At 42.5% G+C, this 16916-nt stretch overlaps 1 protein-coding gene across 1 annotated transcript in view; it reads left to right on the plus strand.

Moving 5' to 3' along the window:
- The first annotated feature begins 2363 nt into the window (after positions 1-2363).
- The window catches only part of LOC121546553 (semaphorin-3ab-like), a 34674-nt gene continuing 20121 nt past the window's right edge, over positions 2364-16916 (plus strand). Inside the window, exon 1 of the mRNA XM_041857805.1 lies at positions 2364-2763. Coding sequence (XP_041713739.1) covers positions 2664-2763 — 100 coding nt within the window. The 5' untranslated portion in view covers positions 2364-2663. The remainder of the gene's footprint in view (positions 2764-16916) is intronic.

A 16916-nucleotide genomic window follows, 5' to 3' on the forward strand; every position in this document is an offset into this window, starting at 1 on the left:
CTCCTTGGGCTCTTCGCTTCTTTCCTCCTCTCTGAGGTCCTTCCCCTCCTTCTCATTGGCACTTGCCTCCATCTCTTCAGTCTCAGCAATGAGGCTGGAGCACTTACTGCCACTGGACTCAGCTTCTTTCTCCTCCTCCTCTCTCACTAGGAAGGGCTTTGGGTTCCTCTTCATCTGGTCAATGTAGTTCCTGCGTTAGGTTTTGTAGGCCTTAGCCTTGGCCTGGCGTTCAGCGTCCTTAGCCTCCTGGAGGAGCCGCTACTTGGCCTCTTGGATCTCTTCAAGGGGAATGATCCATCCCCTGTAGACCACATCTACATCTACACATTTTCTTTCATCAAACTCAATGTCCAGTACCTCACATTGGGTCTCTGCAGCAGCCATCGTGGCCTCTGGAGCTTGATTGGGCTCGGGATCTTGGCCGGATTCTAGAGTTGGGTCATTCTGGGTCTGGAGCCAACATTCAGGTGTGAGGTCGTCCTGGGGCCTCGGCTTGTAGACATTGAGCCTAGGCACGGCACGGGCACGGGCACGGGCACGGGCACGGTCACAGGCACAGCAGGCTCCTCCTTCTTGTTCTCATTCTGCGCCTTCTCCAAATACATCTCTTCCAAGGTTTTCTCCCACCTCTGAGAGCTTTGCTCTCCAACCATTCTCTCCTCCTCTTTTATCTTCTGCTCCCTAAAATCAGATTAGATAAGTCAATTACTTTATTATCCCCATGAGGAATTGTTGTGTGCGGCTCTGTGCGTACATTAAAACACATCATCAAGCATCATCATGATCTCCCGAGTGGCGCAGTGGTCTAAGGCACTGCATCGCAGTGATAGCTGTGCCACTAGAGATCCTGGTTCAAATCCAGGCTCTGTCGTAGCCGGCCGCGACTGGGAGACCCATGGGGCGGCGCACAATTGGCTCAGCGTTGTCCAGGGTAGGGGAGGGAATGACCGGCAGGGATGTAGCTCAGTTGGTAGAGCATGGCGTTTGCAACGCCAGGGTTGTGGGTTTGATTCCCATGGGGGGCCAGTATAAAAAAATAAAAAAAATAATGATGTATGCACTAACTGTAAGTCGCTCTGGATAAGAGCGTCTGCTAAATGACGTAAATGTAAATGTAATAGACAGGGACATATCTAAACAATTATAGCCAATAAATACAAACCTGGTCTTGTCCAGGTTGGTAAGAGTCTCCAGCTGTTTGAGTCTGTCCAACTCCCTCAATCTATCATCCTGCTGTTTCATGAGTCTGTCCAACTCCCTCAATCTATCATCCTGCTGTTTCATGGCCAGGTCGGTCTCTCCCTCGTTCATCACAACTGTCTCCCTCCTTCTCAGTCTCTCTTGGTTCAGGGCTTCTGTCATGATCTCACTCTGTTTCTGTAATTCATAGTTTTACATGCTTTATCAACAATCACGATGCTATTACTAACTACTACTACTACTACTACTACTACTACTATTACTACTACTACTACTTCTACTACTCAGTGGGGGAAAAAGTACTAAATTGTCATACTTCAGTAAAAGTAAAGATAGCTTAATAGAATATGACCAAAGCAAAAGTGAAAGTCACCCAGCAAAATACTACTTGAGTAAAAGTCTAAAAGTATCTGGTTTTAAATGTACAGTGAGGGAAAAAAGTATTTGATCCCCTGCTGATTTTGTACGTTTGCCCACTGACAAAGAAATTATCAGTCTATAATTTTAATGGTAGGTTTATTTGAACAGTGAGAGACAGAATAACAACAAAAAAATGCAGAAAAACGCATGTCAAATATGTTATAAATTGATTTGCATTTTAATGAGGGAAATAAGTATTTGACCCCCTCTCAATTAGAAAGATTTCTGGCTCCCAGGTGTCTTTTATACAGGTAACGAGCTGAGATTAGGAGCACACTCTTAAAGGGAGTGCTCCTAATCTCAGCTTGTTACCTGTATAAAAGACACCTGTCCAAATCAGCAGGGGATCAAATACTTTTTTCCCTCACTGTACTTAAGTAAAGTGGTGGAAAAAGCAGTACATTTTCATACTTAAAAGTAACAAGTAAATGCTATACATCAAATTCAAAAATTCACAAGGCCAACAAAAGGACTGTTTGATGCAGCTGAGTGAAAGTGACAAGAAAGCAAGAGGGAGTATAGTGAGAGAGAGAGAGATAAGATGAAAGGCACACCATATAGCAGTTGTCTTATTCCCATTTAAAGTAGGTTTTCCTGGAGCAGTGAAAAAGAGAGAAGGAGTGTGTGTGTTTGTGTGTGTGATTTGGGATCTCTTCCCCCGCCTCCTCTTTGCCTATACGGAGGAGAGGAGGACTCACTGAAAGAGAGAGAGAGAGAGAGAGAGAGAGATCAGAGGAGATGAGAAGAGTACAGTGAGAGAGGAATCAACACTCAACAAGGGGAGAAACCCAGACATAACAGAAAATATATAACAGAGTGAGAGACGCATGAGACAAGTCACATGAGATGAGCTGAGAGGAGACACATCTGATCTGTAGTGGTCGAGCTGAAGCCAAGTGGGAGTAGTGTGTTTTGTTGGACTAGATTTATCTAGGTATCTTTCCGAGCCCACAAACACATACGCGTGAGTGTGTATCCTGCAGTTGCCTGCCTCGTGAAGTGTGTGCTGTGCTTAGGACTTTAGTGTGTGTGAGTGAGAGACCATGTGGCGGTTCGTGACCCTGGTCCTTCTAGCCCACCTGGGGAGCAGTCTGACGGGGGCATGGAGAGCCTCCCAGCCTCGCCTGCAGTTCACCCACTCAGGTAAGACAGAACCCCCCTCTCTCTCCCATTCACACCCTGCTGTCTCTGTCTTACATACTGGGTTTTTGTATAGCTCTCCACTCATTGTGTTGTCCATTTCAATTGCATCATCTAGTTCATTGTATGTCCTTCTAACTGCTTCCCTCATACCATTACACAATAAAGGATCAGCTATGTTCGGAAGAGTATGGCAGTTTTGTAGGAAGATGTGTGTATGATTGACGAAGTGCGATTATTGTGTAAAGATGATCTGTGTCGTTGAGGGTGCTGGCTTTAACTTTAAAGAATGTGTATGATTGTATATTCATCTTTCTTCTAACATATTTTTGGTCTGTGCTCAGTGAGTACTGACTGATAGTTGAGCTGCTCCATCTGCTCATATCTGATAATGCAACAATAATAAACCCCAGTTGGGAGTGATAGTCTAATTGTAATGGGCTGTACTCACATCATTTAAACACACCCAGACATCACACAGACTATGTGAAGTACAAATAAGAATCAGATTCAAGGATGAAAGTACGTGACCTAGAAAGTACAAAGGGAAATTATGCAGGGAGGAAAGCTAGTATTTCAACAATGCTCTCAGGTGGGAATTTTCTCATTAATTTAGTTTAGTCAGAGTGAAGGTGTCTCAACACAGAGGGAGGTTTCATTTCCTGCATTTTTGTTCTGCTGGATTTCAGTGCTTCATCTGGCTGCTTTTGAACATGTGTACTGCCAGATGTGTATTGTGCTAATACAAGGTGTTTCAAGGTGGTACTGTGGTCCTGTGCATTAGAGGGAGAAAGAGTGTGTGTGATAGAGGAATTGCTGGGAAATTAGTCAGGAGCGTGTCAGGAATGTGAGTGTGTGTGGATGTACATGCGTGTTTCAATCCGATGCAGACACCGACACACAGACAGTGACTCTCAGAGGGAGCACCATGTGCTGGTCATTTCCCTCTCTACCTCCGATGTAAGTCTGATTGCCTGACCGCCTTTTCCTCTGCTCTTCACGGGTCAGGGGCGCCACCAGGGCCTGACTCCAGATCAGATCCTGGAAGTCCACGTGTGAGGGAGCTGGTTTTTAACCCCACCATGGCTGATTACCCCATCAGCCTGGCTGCCTGGTCCCTCTCTCTCCAACCCTCCTAGCCTTAATGACTAAATTATCCCAGTTATTCAGTCAAACTTCACGTCAGCCAGCCAGCCAGCACTGGAGTTAAACTGTCTGCCACCCCACTTATAATGACTCAATTATCCCAGTCGCTTGTAGACTCTGGGCCTGATTTCCCAAACGATAAATGACAGCTGGAGATTGGGTTTGAGCCCCCCACACACAAAAGGGACATTTTTACTGCTGCGGATTATGTGAAATGTATAGCGGCACATACAAAAGGCTAATGAAGCAATCCCAGCAGTTAAGCCATGTGAAATTATTGGGAACCGCACAAAAGCGGGTCTGGTTTGCCTGGTCTGGTTGCCTTTACAGTTCACCTGCTCCTCTTGTGACCCGTGATTATGCATTATTACCCGGTACAGTGATTGGAGAGGCGGCCATGTTTGGAAGTTCATTATAATTTAGATTGATTCACACAAGACATACTGACATAGATTGGGAGTAATTTCATCATCTAGATGATAACACATTCTCCTTTCACCTGAGGGGAGGGTGGTGCCCTGAGAATTAGTACCCCTCTTCCTTGGCAGCACCCTTGACAATGGCAGACAGTGGTTTTGTAGCCTTGAACTAAAGGTGTACTGTAATACTCAGACAAGGACTCAGGCAATCTGATTATGATTTATATCTATATATTCAGAAAGGTGAAAGGGCAAGGTATCCACTTGTGCCTGGTTGAGTTGTGAAAGAATCCAGATGTAGGGAGTGTGTGTTTGTCCATTTCCCAGGCATCTCCAGGCCTGCCTCTCTAATTGCACAGTAATTGGTGAAGTGATAACCCCATTTCCACAGGAAATGTGCCCCGGTTTCCTCATCTCTCTTGTGGCACACCGAACAAAGTCTTCCTCCTGGGAACTGTGAGCCAGACAACTCAGCTCTGGGGCTCCCCATGTAGAGAAACAGGCAGACTAACTCAGACACACAGACACAGACACAAAGACAGGCATACACTCACACCCACACACCTTCTCACTTATGCACGGGGGGTGGGGGGGGGGGGGGGCTGGTCCAACTTGAGGTGTCATAAAAAATAAATACCATAAATACCAATAACTGTAGCAACCCTGTGTTTATAAACGTGGATATCGACTTTAATACTTCAGCATGGTTTTGTGGCACAGTCAGGGCTAACGGGACAGAAGTTTGAGGGTTCGCCGACCACAACGGACGGGCTCACTCTCTCTGCCTGTCTCATTACACTACGATCAGAGCCAGCTGCAGACAATGATCAGCTAGGGGGAAATCAGATTTTCAACATTTTGATGCTATACTGTATTTATAATTATATAAAATATATGCAACGAATTTTCCACCATCAGGTCTCTGTGCCAATGCACCACACACAACCAATAAGCATCGCGCATAACTGCATACCGATTACTTTGAGCGTTTGTAATCATGGTTTGCGTTTTCAACACCACAATCAAATAGAGTATGTCATCTCAACAAACAGAAAATACATCCCTCCCTACTCAGTATCGAAGGCTTGGTTTGACAATCTCCGAATGTCATTCAACTTTTTGGTGTTTTGTAACAGATGTCCCTTTCCATTAATCGAATGGCTGTTGTGCAGTTTGGTTGCTGGAAATATATTAGAGTGGAGTGGATGAACGTGTGCAGGTAGCCTACAGGATACTTTTGAATTAGCCTACCAGTAATCAGATTAAAACATTGTGACTAGTTGTGTTTATGCAACACACAAAAGGTAATACATTTTAAAAGTTAAATGACAAATATTTAGGCTATATTGATCGGAAGGGAGGCAGAACGCGTGTTAAGCTTTCCTGAATAACTGGGCCTCCTGGGAGCATAGGCCTATGTGGACGACTTCGGAGAATGATGATCGGCACAGACAGCGCATCAGTATCAGAAGTAAAAATACAGCCAGACTGGCCTGCTACTGTGCCTTTCTATAATCTGTCGAGAGTAGATCCACAACTGATCCAAACGGAATGAAACATTCAAATAACAGTGCTTTTGCAATAATTTTATTGTCCCTATACAAGATCAATAGTGGAGCTTTTTGAGCTGTGTGTCTTCACTGTCCTTTCACTGCCTCTCCACTGCCTATCAGCTATTTCTCTATCTTGTGGATTTACAGTTGAAGTCGGAAGTTTACATACACCTTAGCCAAATACATTTAAACTCAGTTTTTCACAATTCCTGACATTTAATCCTAGTAAAAATTCCCTGTTTTAGGTCAGTTAGGATCACCACTTTATTTTAAAAATGTGAAATGTCAGAATAATAGTAGAGAGAATGATTTAGTTCAGCTTTTATTTATAATAATAATAATAATAATTTGCCATTTAGCAGACGCTTTTATCCAAAGCGACTTACAGTCATGCGTGCATACATTTTTTTTGTGTATGGGTGGTCCCGGGGATCGAACCCACTACCTTGGCGTTACAAGCGCCATGCTCTACCAGCTGAGCTACAGAGGACCACGATTTATTTCATCACATTCCCAGTGGGTCAGAAGTTTACATACACTCAATTAGTATTTGGTAGCATTGGCTTTAAATTGTTTAACTTGAGTCAAATGTTTCGGGTAGCCTTCCACAATAAGTTGGGTGAATTTTGGCCCATTCCTCCTGACAGAGCTGGTGTAACTGAGTCAGGTTTGTAGGCCTCCTTGCTCGCACACGCCTTTTCAGTTCTGCCCACACATTTTCTATAGGCTTGAGGTCAGGGCTTTGTGATGGCCACTCCAATACCTTGACTTTGTTGTCCTTAAACCATTTTGCCACAACTTTGGAAGTACGCTTGGGGTCATTGTCCATTTGGAAGACCCATTTGCTTCAATATATCCACATAATTTTCTTTCCTCATGATGCCATCTATTTTGTGAAGTGCACCAGTCCCTCCTGCAGCAAAGCACCCACACAGCATGATGTTGCCACCCCCGTTCTTCACGGTTGGGATGATGTTCTTCGGCTTGCAAGCATCCCCCTTTTTCCTCCAAACATAACGATAGTCATTATGGCCAAACAGTTCTATTTTTGTTTCATCAGACCAGAGGACATTTCTCCAAAAAGTACGGTCTTTGTCCCCATGTGCAGTTGCAAACCGTAGTCTGTCTTATTTATGGCGGTTTTGGAGCAGTGGCTTCTTCCTTGCTGAGCGGCCTTTCAGGTTATGCCGATATAGGACTCGTTTTACTGTGGATATAGATACTTTTGTACCTGTTTCCTCCAGCATCTTCACAAGGTCCTTTGCTGTTGTTCTGGGATTGATTTGCATTTTTCGCACCAAAGTACGTTCATCTCTAGGAGACAGAATGCGTCTCCTTCCTGAGAGGTATGATGGCTGCGTGGTCCCATGATTTTTATACTTGCGTACTATTGTTTGTACAGATGAACGTGGTACCTTCAGGCGTTTGGAAATTGCTCCCAAGGATGAACCAGACTTGTGGAGGTCTACAATGTTTTTCTGAGGTCTTGGCTGATTTCTTTTGATTTTCCCATGATGTCAAGCAAAGAGGCACTGAGTTTGAAGATAGGCCTTGAAATACATCCACAGGTACACCTCCAATTGACTAAAATTATGTCAATTAGCCTATCAGAAGCTTCTAAAGCCATGACATAATTTTCTGGAATTTTCCAAGCTGTTTAAAGGCACAGTCAACTTAGTTTATGTAAACCTCTGACCCACTGGAATTGTGATACAGTGAACTATAAGTGAAATCATCTGTCTGTAAATAATTGTTGGAAAGATTGCTTGTGTCATGCACAAAGTAGATGTCCTAACCGACTTTCCAAAACTATCGTTTGTTAACAAGAAACTTGTGGAGTGGTTGAAAAACGAGTTTTAATGACTCCAACCTAACTGTATGTAAACTTCCAACTTCAACTGTAGATGAAGGATGGGATTAAAAACATAAAAAAGATAACTATTGTAAAATATATTGTGTCCTTAAAGTGTATATAGTATGTATAAGCTGGGAGTAGAAGCCTAAGTGTTGTTGTCCATTAAATTACTCCAATTAGTGGAAGGTTGGTAGGGTTAGGGGAACATAATAAAGGACATTTTTTTTTGTAAAGATATATACAGCACCAGTCAAAAGTTTGGACACACCTACTCATTCCAGGGTTGTTCTTTATTTTTTACTATTTTCTACATTGTAGAATAATAGTGAAGACATCAAAACTATGAAATAACACATATGGAATCATGTAGTAACCAAAAAAGTGTTAAACAAATCAAAATATATTTTATATTTGAGATTCTTCAAAGTAGCCACCCTTTGCCTTGATGACAGCTTTGTACACTCTTGGCATTCTCTCAACCAGCTTCATGAGGTAGTCACCTGGAATGAATTTCAATTAACAGGTGTGCCTTGTTAAAAGTTAATTTGTGGAATTTATTTCCTTCTTAATGCGTTTGAGTCAATCAGTTGTGTTGTGACAAGATAGGGGTGGTATACAGAAGATAGCACTATTTGGTAAAAGACCAAGTCCAAATTATGACAGAATCATTAGATCATTTGTTTTGGTACTGTCCTTGTGTAGCTTGTTTTTGGACACAGGTCCAGGAATGGCTAAATGATTGCAATATTTACCTGGAGCTAACCCTGCAGATAGCACTACTGGGTGATCTGAAAAGTCATAGTCAATCGATCAATAATATAATAATACTTTTAGCAAAAATGTTTATTTTCAATTTACAATCTGTGGAAATAATGAGAATAGAAGGGTTCAGAACTTTTGTAAAACATCACAGTACAGTTGAAAAATATATGGCAAATAGAAATACAATATGGATGGTGTTAAGAGATAGATGGGTGGTGTTGAATGGAGTTGAAGGATGGGACTAATAACAACTAACAACAACTAATAACAACAAGATAACTAATGTAAAGCATACTGTGTCCATAATACAGTGGGGAAAAAAAGTATTTAGTCAGCCACCAATTGTGCAAGTTCTCCCACTTAAAAAGATGAGAGAGGCCTGTAATTTTCATCATAGGTACACGTCAACTATGACAGACAAAATGAGAAAAAAAAATCCAGAAAATCACATTGTAGGATTTTTTATGAATTTATTTGCAAATTATGGTGGAAAATAAGTATTTGGTCAATAACAAAAGTTTCTCAATACTTTGTTATATACCCTTTGTTGGCAATGACACAGGTCAAACGTTTTCTGTAAGTCTTCACAAGGTTTTCACACACTGTTGCTGGTATTTTGGCCCATTCCTTCATGCAGATCTCCTCTAGAGCAGTGATGTTTTGGGGCTGTCGCTGGGCAACACGGACTTTCAACTCCCTCCAAAGATTTTCTATGGGGTTGAGATCTGGAGACTGGCTAGGCCACTCCAGGACCTTGAAATGCTTCTTACGAAGCCACTCCTTCGTTGCCCGGGCGGTGTGTTTGCGATCATTGTCATGCTGAAAGACCCAGCCACGTTTCATCTTCAATGCCCTTGCTGATGGAAGGAGGTTTTCACTCAAAATCTCACGATACATGGCCCCATTCATTCTTTCCTTTACACGGATCAGTCGTCCTGGTCCCTTTGCAGAAAAACAGCCCCAAAGCATGATGTTTCCACCCCCATGCTTCACAGTAGGTATGGTGTTCTTTGGATGCAACTCAGCATTCTTTGTCCTCCAAACACGACGAGTTGAGTTTTTACCAAAAAGTTATATTTTGGTTTAATCTGACCATATGACATTCTCCCAATCCTCTTCTGGATCATCCAAATGCACTCTAGCAAACTTCAGACGGGCCTGGACATGTACTGGCTTAAGCAGGGGGACACGTCTGTCACTTGTGATCATTTTGACCCCACGGGGTGAGATCTTGCGTGGAGCTCCAGATCGAGGGAGATTATCAGTGGTCTTGTATGTCTTCCATTTCCTAATAATTGCTCCCACAGTTGATTTCTTCAAACCAAGCTGCTTACCTATTGCAGATTCAGTCTTCCCAGCCTGGTGCAGGTCTACAATTTTGTTTCTGGTGTCCTTTGACAGCTCTTTGGTCTTGGCCATAGTGGAGTTTGGAGTGTGACTGTTTGAGGTTGTGGACAGGTGTCTTTTATACTGATAACAAGTTCAAACAGGTGCCATTAATACAGGTAACGAGTGGAGGACAGAGGAGCCTCTTAAAGAAGAAGTTACAGGTCTGTGAGAGCCAGAAATCTTGCTTGTTTGTAGGTGACCAAATACTTATTTTCCACCATAATTTGCAAATAAATTCATTAAAAATTCTACAATGTGATTTTCTGGATTTTTTTTTCCTCAATTTGTCCGTCATAGTTGACGTTTACCTATGATGAAATTTACAGGCCTCTCTCATCTTTTTAAGTGGGAGAACTTGCACAATTGGTGGCTGACTAAATACTTTTTTTCCCCACTGTAAGTATATAGGTTATAGGTTGAGAGCTTTTGTGAAAGAGCACAGTTAGAAAGATATGGCATGTAGAAGCAAACCGGATGGACATCATGAAAATGATCGGAGCGGTTGCGGGTAGAGGAAATTCAGGAGTAAAAACAAACAAAATAGAATGATTGTAAAATTGACTGTGTTCATAAAATGTATATAGTATGTATAAGCTGGAAGTAGAGGCCTAAGCATTGATGTTCACTAGTTTACTCCAATTAGGGAAGGGGTGGTGGGGTTGGAAAGTAATAAAGGGAAATATATATATTTTTAAAGGATATGTATATATATATATGAATATTTATTTATATGTATGTATGTGTATATGTATGTGTATGTATATATATTTGCGAGAAAAAAAACATATAGGGGATTGGAAGTGCTGCAGACAATTACATTGATGGAAGTTACAATCTATCTGCAACATTAAAGCTGATCTACCCCCTAAATTTTTTTTAACAATAATAATCATGTCCATCCTGTCCTCTATTCATAGTGACAATAGTGATAGGTGGATCGTTTGTCCAGATCTGCAATAGGCTAACTAGCAATCATACCACACATAAAATCATATGAATCTGCACCAAGTTTCTATATACAGTTGAAGTTGGAAGTTTACATACACTTAGGTTGGAGTCATTAAAACTTGTTTTTCAACCACTCCACACATTTCCTGTTAACAAACTATCGTTTTGGCAAGTTGGTTAGGACATCTACTTTGACACAAGTAATTTTTCCAACAATTGTTTACAGACAGATCATTTCACTTATAATTCACTGTATCACAATTCCAGTGGGTCAGAGGTTTACATAAACTAAGTTGACTGTGCCTTTAAACAGCTTGGAAAATTCCAGAAAATGATGTCATGGCTTTAGAAGCTTCTGATAGGCTAACTGACATAATTCTAGTCAATTGGAGGTGTACCTGTGAATGTATTTCAAGGCCTACCTTCAAAATCAGTGTCTCTTTGCTTGACATCATGGGAAAATCAAAAGAAATCAGCCAAGACCTCAGAACATTTTTTTGAAGTCTGGTTCATCCTTGGGAGCAATTTCCAAACACCTGAAGGTACCACGTTCATCTGTACAAAACAATAGTACGCAAGTATAAACATCATGGGACCACGCAGCCGTCATACCGCTCAGGTAGGAGACACGTTCTGTCTCCTAGAGATTAACGTACTTTGGTGTGAAAAATGCAAATCAATCCCAGAATAACAGCAAAGGACCTTGTGAAGATGCTGAAGGAAACAGGTACAAAAGTATCTATATCCACAGTAAAACGAGTCCTATATCGTCATAACCTGAAATGCCGCTCAGCAAGGAAGAAGCCACTGCTCCAAAACCGCAATAAATAAGCCAGACTACGGTTTGCAACTGCACATGGGGACAAAGATCGTACTTTTTGGAGAAATGTCCTCTGGTCTGATGAAACAAAAATAGAACTGTTTGGCCATAATGACCATCATTATGTTTGGAGGAAAAAGGGGGATGCTTGCAAGCCGAAGAACATCATCCCAACCGTGAAGCACGGGGGTGTCAGCATCATGCTATGGGGGTGCTTTGCTGCAGGAGGGACTGGTGCACTTAAAAAAAAAAAATAGATTGCATCATAAGGAAGGAAAATGATGTGGATATATTGAAGCAACATCTCAAGACATCAGCCAGGAAGTTAAAGCTTGGTCGCAAATGGGTCTGCCAAATGGACAATGACCCCAAGCATACTTCCAAAGTTGTGGCAAAATGGTTTAAGGACAACAAAGTCAAGGTATTGGAGTGGCCATCACAAAGCCCTGACCTCAATCCTATGGAAAATGTGTGGGCAGAACTGAAAGAGCATGTGCGAGCAAGGAGACCTACAAACCTGACTCAGTTACACCAGCTCTGTCAGGAGGAATGGGCCAAAATTCACTCAACTTATTGTGGGAAGCTTGTGGAATGCTACCCGAAACGTTTGACCCAAGTCAAACAATTTAAAGGCAATGCTACCAAATACTAATTGAGTGTATGTACATTTCTGACCCACTGGAAATGTGATTAAATAAATAAAAGCTGAAATAAATCATTTTCTCTACTATTATTCTGACATTTCACATTCTTAAAATAAAGTGGTGATCCTAACTGACCTAAGACAGGGAATTTTTACTAGGATTAAATGTCAGGAATTGTGAAAAACTGAGTTTAAATGTATTTGGCTAAGGTGTATGTAAACTTCCGACTTTCAACCCCTCCCATCTATCTCTTTAGACCATCCAGTTTTGATTTCTTTTTGCCATATATTTTTCAACTGTGCTGTGATGTTTCACAAAAGCTCTGAACCTTTCTATTCTCATAGTTTTTACAGATTGTAAATTAAATTTAAAAAAATTAATTCGCTAAAAGTATTATTATATTATTGATCGACACCCAGCAGTGCTATTTGCAGAGTTAGCTCCAGATAAATGTTACAATTCTTTAGCCATTCCTGAACCTGCGACCAAAAACAAGCTACATATGGGCAGTACCAAACCAAATGATGTAATGATTCTGTCTCTTCGCAGCAAAATCTGCAGAGCTGGGATGGTTGTATCCCCCATATACAGTGCATTTGGAAAGTATTCAGACCCCTTGACTTTTTCCACATATTGTTACTCATCAATCAACACACAATACCCCATAATGACAAAGCAAAAACTGGTTTTAGAAATTTTGGCAAATGTATTACAATTAAAAACGGAAATATCACATTTACATAAGTATTCAGACCCTTTACTCAGTACTTTGTTGATGCACTTTACTCTGTACTTTGCTCTGTTCATCTTTCCCTCAATCCTGACTAGTCTCCCAGTCCCTGCCGTTGAAAAACATCCCCACAGCATGATGCTGCCATCACCGTAGGGATGGTGCCAGGTTTCCTCCAGGCGTGACACTTGGCATTCAGGCCAAAGAGTACAATCTTGGTTTGATCAGACCAGAGAATCTTGTTTCTTATGGTCTGAGAGTCCTTAGGTGGCTTTTGGCAAACTCCAAGCGGGCTGTCACATGCCTTTTACTGAGGAGTGGCTTCCGTCTGGCCACTCTACCATAAAGGCCAGATTGGTGGAGTGCTACAGAGATGGTTGGGTTTCTGGAAGGTTCTTCCATCTCAACAGAGGAACTCTGGAGCTCTGTCAGATTGACCATCGGGTTCTTGGTCACCTCCCTGACCAAGGCCCTTCTCCCCCGATTGCACAGTTTGGCTGGGCGGCCAACTTTAGGAAGAGTCTTGGTGGTTCCAATCTTCTTCCATTTAAGAATGATGGAGGCCACTGTGTTCTTGGGGACCTTCAATTCTGCAGAAATTGTTTGGTACCCTTCCCCAGATCTGTGCCTCGACACAATCCTGTCTCTGAGCTCTATGGACAATTCCTTCGACCTCATGGCTTGGTTTTTGCTCTGACATGCACTGTCAACTGTGGGACCTTATATAGACAGGTGTGTGCCTTTCCAAATCATGTCCAATCAATTGAATTTACCACAGGTGGACTCCAATCAAGATGTAGAAATGTCTTAAGGATGATCAATGGAAACAGGATGCACCTGAGTTCAATTTCGAGTCTCATAGCAAAGGGTCTGAATACTTATGTCAAGAAGGTATTTCTGTTTTTTCTTTTTAATAAATGCGCAACAAATTCGAAAAACCTGTTTTCGCTTTGTCATTATGGGGTATTGTGTGTAGATTGATGGGGGGAAAAAATAATGTAATCCTTTTTAGAATTAGGCTGTAAAGTTAGAAAATGTGGAAAAAGTCAAGGGGTCTGAATACTTTCCGAATTCTATTGGTTGCAAGAATTTTGTATAATAATTAAAATGGGAAAATTCTATGTTTTGAATCTGGCGTGTGTCTTCACTGTTCTTTCACTGCCTCTCCGCTGCCTATTAGCTATTCCTCTATCTTGTGTATTTATATAGATAATTGGTGCAGATTTGTATGATTTTATGTGTGGTATGATTGCTAGTCAGCCTATTGCAGATCTGGACAAATGATCCACCTACCACTATTGTCACTATGAATAGAGGACAGGATAGAAAGTTGACTGGTAAAGTGTAGTACATAAGGGAAGTACCAAAACACCTAGAGGCGCATGCAAGCAGATGAGGAAATGTGGCTATATGGAAGACATTATATAGTAAAACCTGCAAAATGGAGAATGTAAGTCAAGGAAAAAACGCTCTACCCTTCCCTGTGCCCAATAAAAAAACACACAACCCTACCCAAAGCAAAAAGAAAGTTTGACAACCCTCACCTATTTTGGACCAGCCCCCCCCCCCACCCCAGTAAATGTAGAACTGTCCCTTAGTTCCAGTCTGAGGAAAAGAGCCAGCTGTCCTAAAAAGGACTCCCAGCACAGTGTGTGTTTTCACGTTTGTCTCTGTGTGTGTGTCTGAATGTGCGCTTGTCTGTGTGTGTGTGTGCACTCGTTGTGTGTGTGTGTGTGTGTGTGAGTGTGTGTCTGTGTCTCCTGATGCAGGAATGTTCTTAGCTGTGTCACACGGCGTACATTTGCCCTAATTACATATACACCCATCAGTGGCTCCCATAACTGAGGTAATCTAATGTCCACTGGCTTGGGTTTGTTTGGCGGCTAAAAACGTACTGTATATCTCCCGTCCACCTGGTGCCATGCTAACTCATGGCATCCACATCCACACAGGACAGGAGGAAGAGAGGGTGAAGGGCATACAGAGACTCGCCCCAGAAATGCCCCAGATACCAGGGGAAGTGTGAAGATTGTAGCATGATGGTGTGGGGGCGGAGAGGATGGGGCAAATGGGCGGTGAAAAGTGTCAAACGTTTTCTTTGATTTAGATTTACAGGGTCAAGGATCAACTGACTGGAGGTCAAGGGTCATGGCCTTAAGGACCTTGCTGTCACTTTCAGCATGTCTGAGGACGTCTGCACTCTGCAGTAGAGGTCTTCACGGGTCCACCCGAACCCGAATACCCGAGACCCGACCTGGGACCGGAGCGGCTGATAGACCCGAATGGACCCAACCACGGCTCTAAATAGCCTATAGCATATTTATTTTATGCTAATAAGGTGAATTTATTGACTTATAGAAGGCCTAGCCAACATATAAATACATATTTCTTCATCAGAAGAGCAACTTGGCTGATAAAAAAAGGTCACTTGGGAGTCAGGTCTAGGTCTGGGACTAGGTCTGGTTGTTGTCGGGTCCATTCGGGTTCGGGTCTGATTGTCTTCCAGTCCGTTCGGGTCCAAAATGTTGGACCTGAGAAGACCTCTACTCTGCTGTCTTTACAAACACGTTGAGTCTACCCGGACTGAAAATACTGTACATGGCTGTTCTGAGTTTAGACACATTTAGAAACAAAGACCCTTCTGTTTGTGATCTCGGATTTCAACTAGATTTTCGGGATTTTAATCTAAGCCGACTGAACTGAACAATGTACCTTACTAGTTTGTTTCTACACATTGGCCTACATTTACAGTTGAGCAGTTAGCACACTAGTACATGAAGATAGTGGACTTTCTCCAGTAGATGTGTTGTGTTTTGGTGTTAGCTGCGGAGGCCAGTCAGTCTGAAACACAGGTGAAACACTGCCAGTACTAATCCCTCTGAGGGGCTGCTGGTGAGGACAGGTCTGGAACCCCCACTGGGTCGACATGGTCATTGCTGTCAAGGCAACTGCCCCAGAGGAAGGATTGGCCCAGTGGGGTGGGTGGGTGCAGCTGGTGTGTTGGGAGTGAGTCAGGAGAGGAGTGGCAGTAAGAATGTGTGTGTGTGTCTGTGTGTGTCTGTGTGTGTGGTGTGCGTGTATGTGTGTATGAGTGTATGCGTGATGTGTGTTGGTGTGGAGACCACATGTCAGTTTCTACAAGGGGGATTTGTGCTCGGGAGAGGCAGGAATGTGTTTTCTGTCACCCTGAATAAGAAGCATTCATCATATACTCAGAATGATGGGTGCCCTGGTCATTGGCACTATAGTCCAGTGTGTGTGTATAAGTATGCAGTATATACATACACTGAGTGTACAAACATTATGGACACCTGCTCTTTCCATGACATAGACTGACCAGGTGAATCCAGGTGAAAGCTATGATCCCTTATTGATGTCACTTGTTAAATCCACTTCAATCAGTGTAGATGAAGGAGAGGAGACAGGTTAAAGAAGGATTTTTAAGCCTTGAGACAATTAAGACATGGATTGTGTATGGGTGCCATTCAGAGGGTGAATGGGCAAGAGATAAGATTGAAGTGCCTTTGAACGGGGTATGGTAGTTGGTGCCAGGCGCACCGGTTTGTGTCAAGAACTGCAACGCTGCTATGTTTTTCCACGCTCAACAGTCTCCTGTGTGTATCAAGAATGGTCTACCACCTTAAAGGACATCCAGCCAACTTGACACAACTGTGGAAAGCATTGGAGTCAACATCGGCCAGCATCCCTGTGGAACGCTTTCGACACCTTGTAGAGTCCATGCCCCGACGAATTGAGGCTGTTCTGAGGGTAAATAGTGGGGGTGCAACTCAATATTAGGAAGGGATTCTTAATGCTTTGTACACTCAGTGGCCAGTTTATTAGGTACACCACACCGTTCACGAAAATGGTTCGCTCCTACAGACAGTGAG

Source organism: Coregonus clupeaformis, chromosome 30 (genome assembly GCF_020615455.1).
Source record: "Coregonus clupeaformis isolate EN_2021a chromosome 30, ASM2061545v1, whole genome shotgun sequence".
Lineage (NCBI taxonomy): Eukaryota > Metazoa > Chordata > Actinopteri > Salmoniformes > Salmonidae > Coregonus > Coregonus clupeaformis.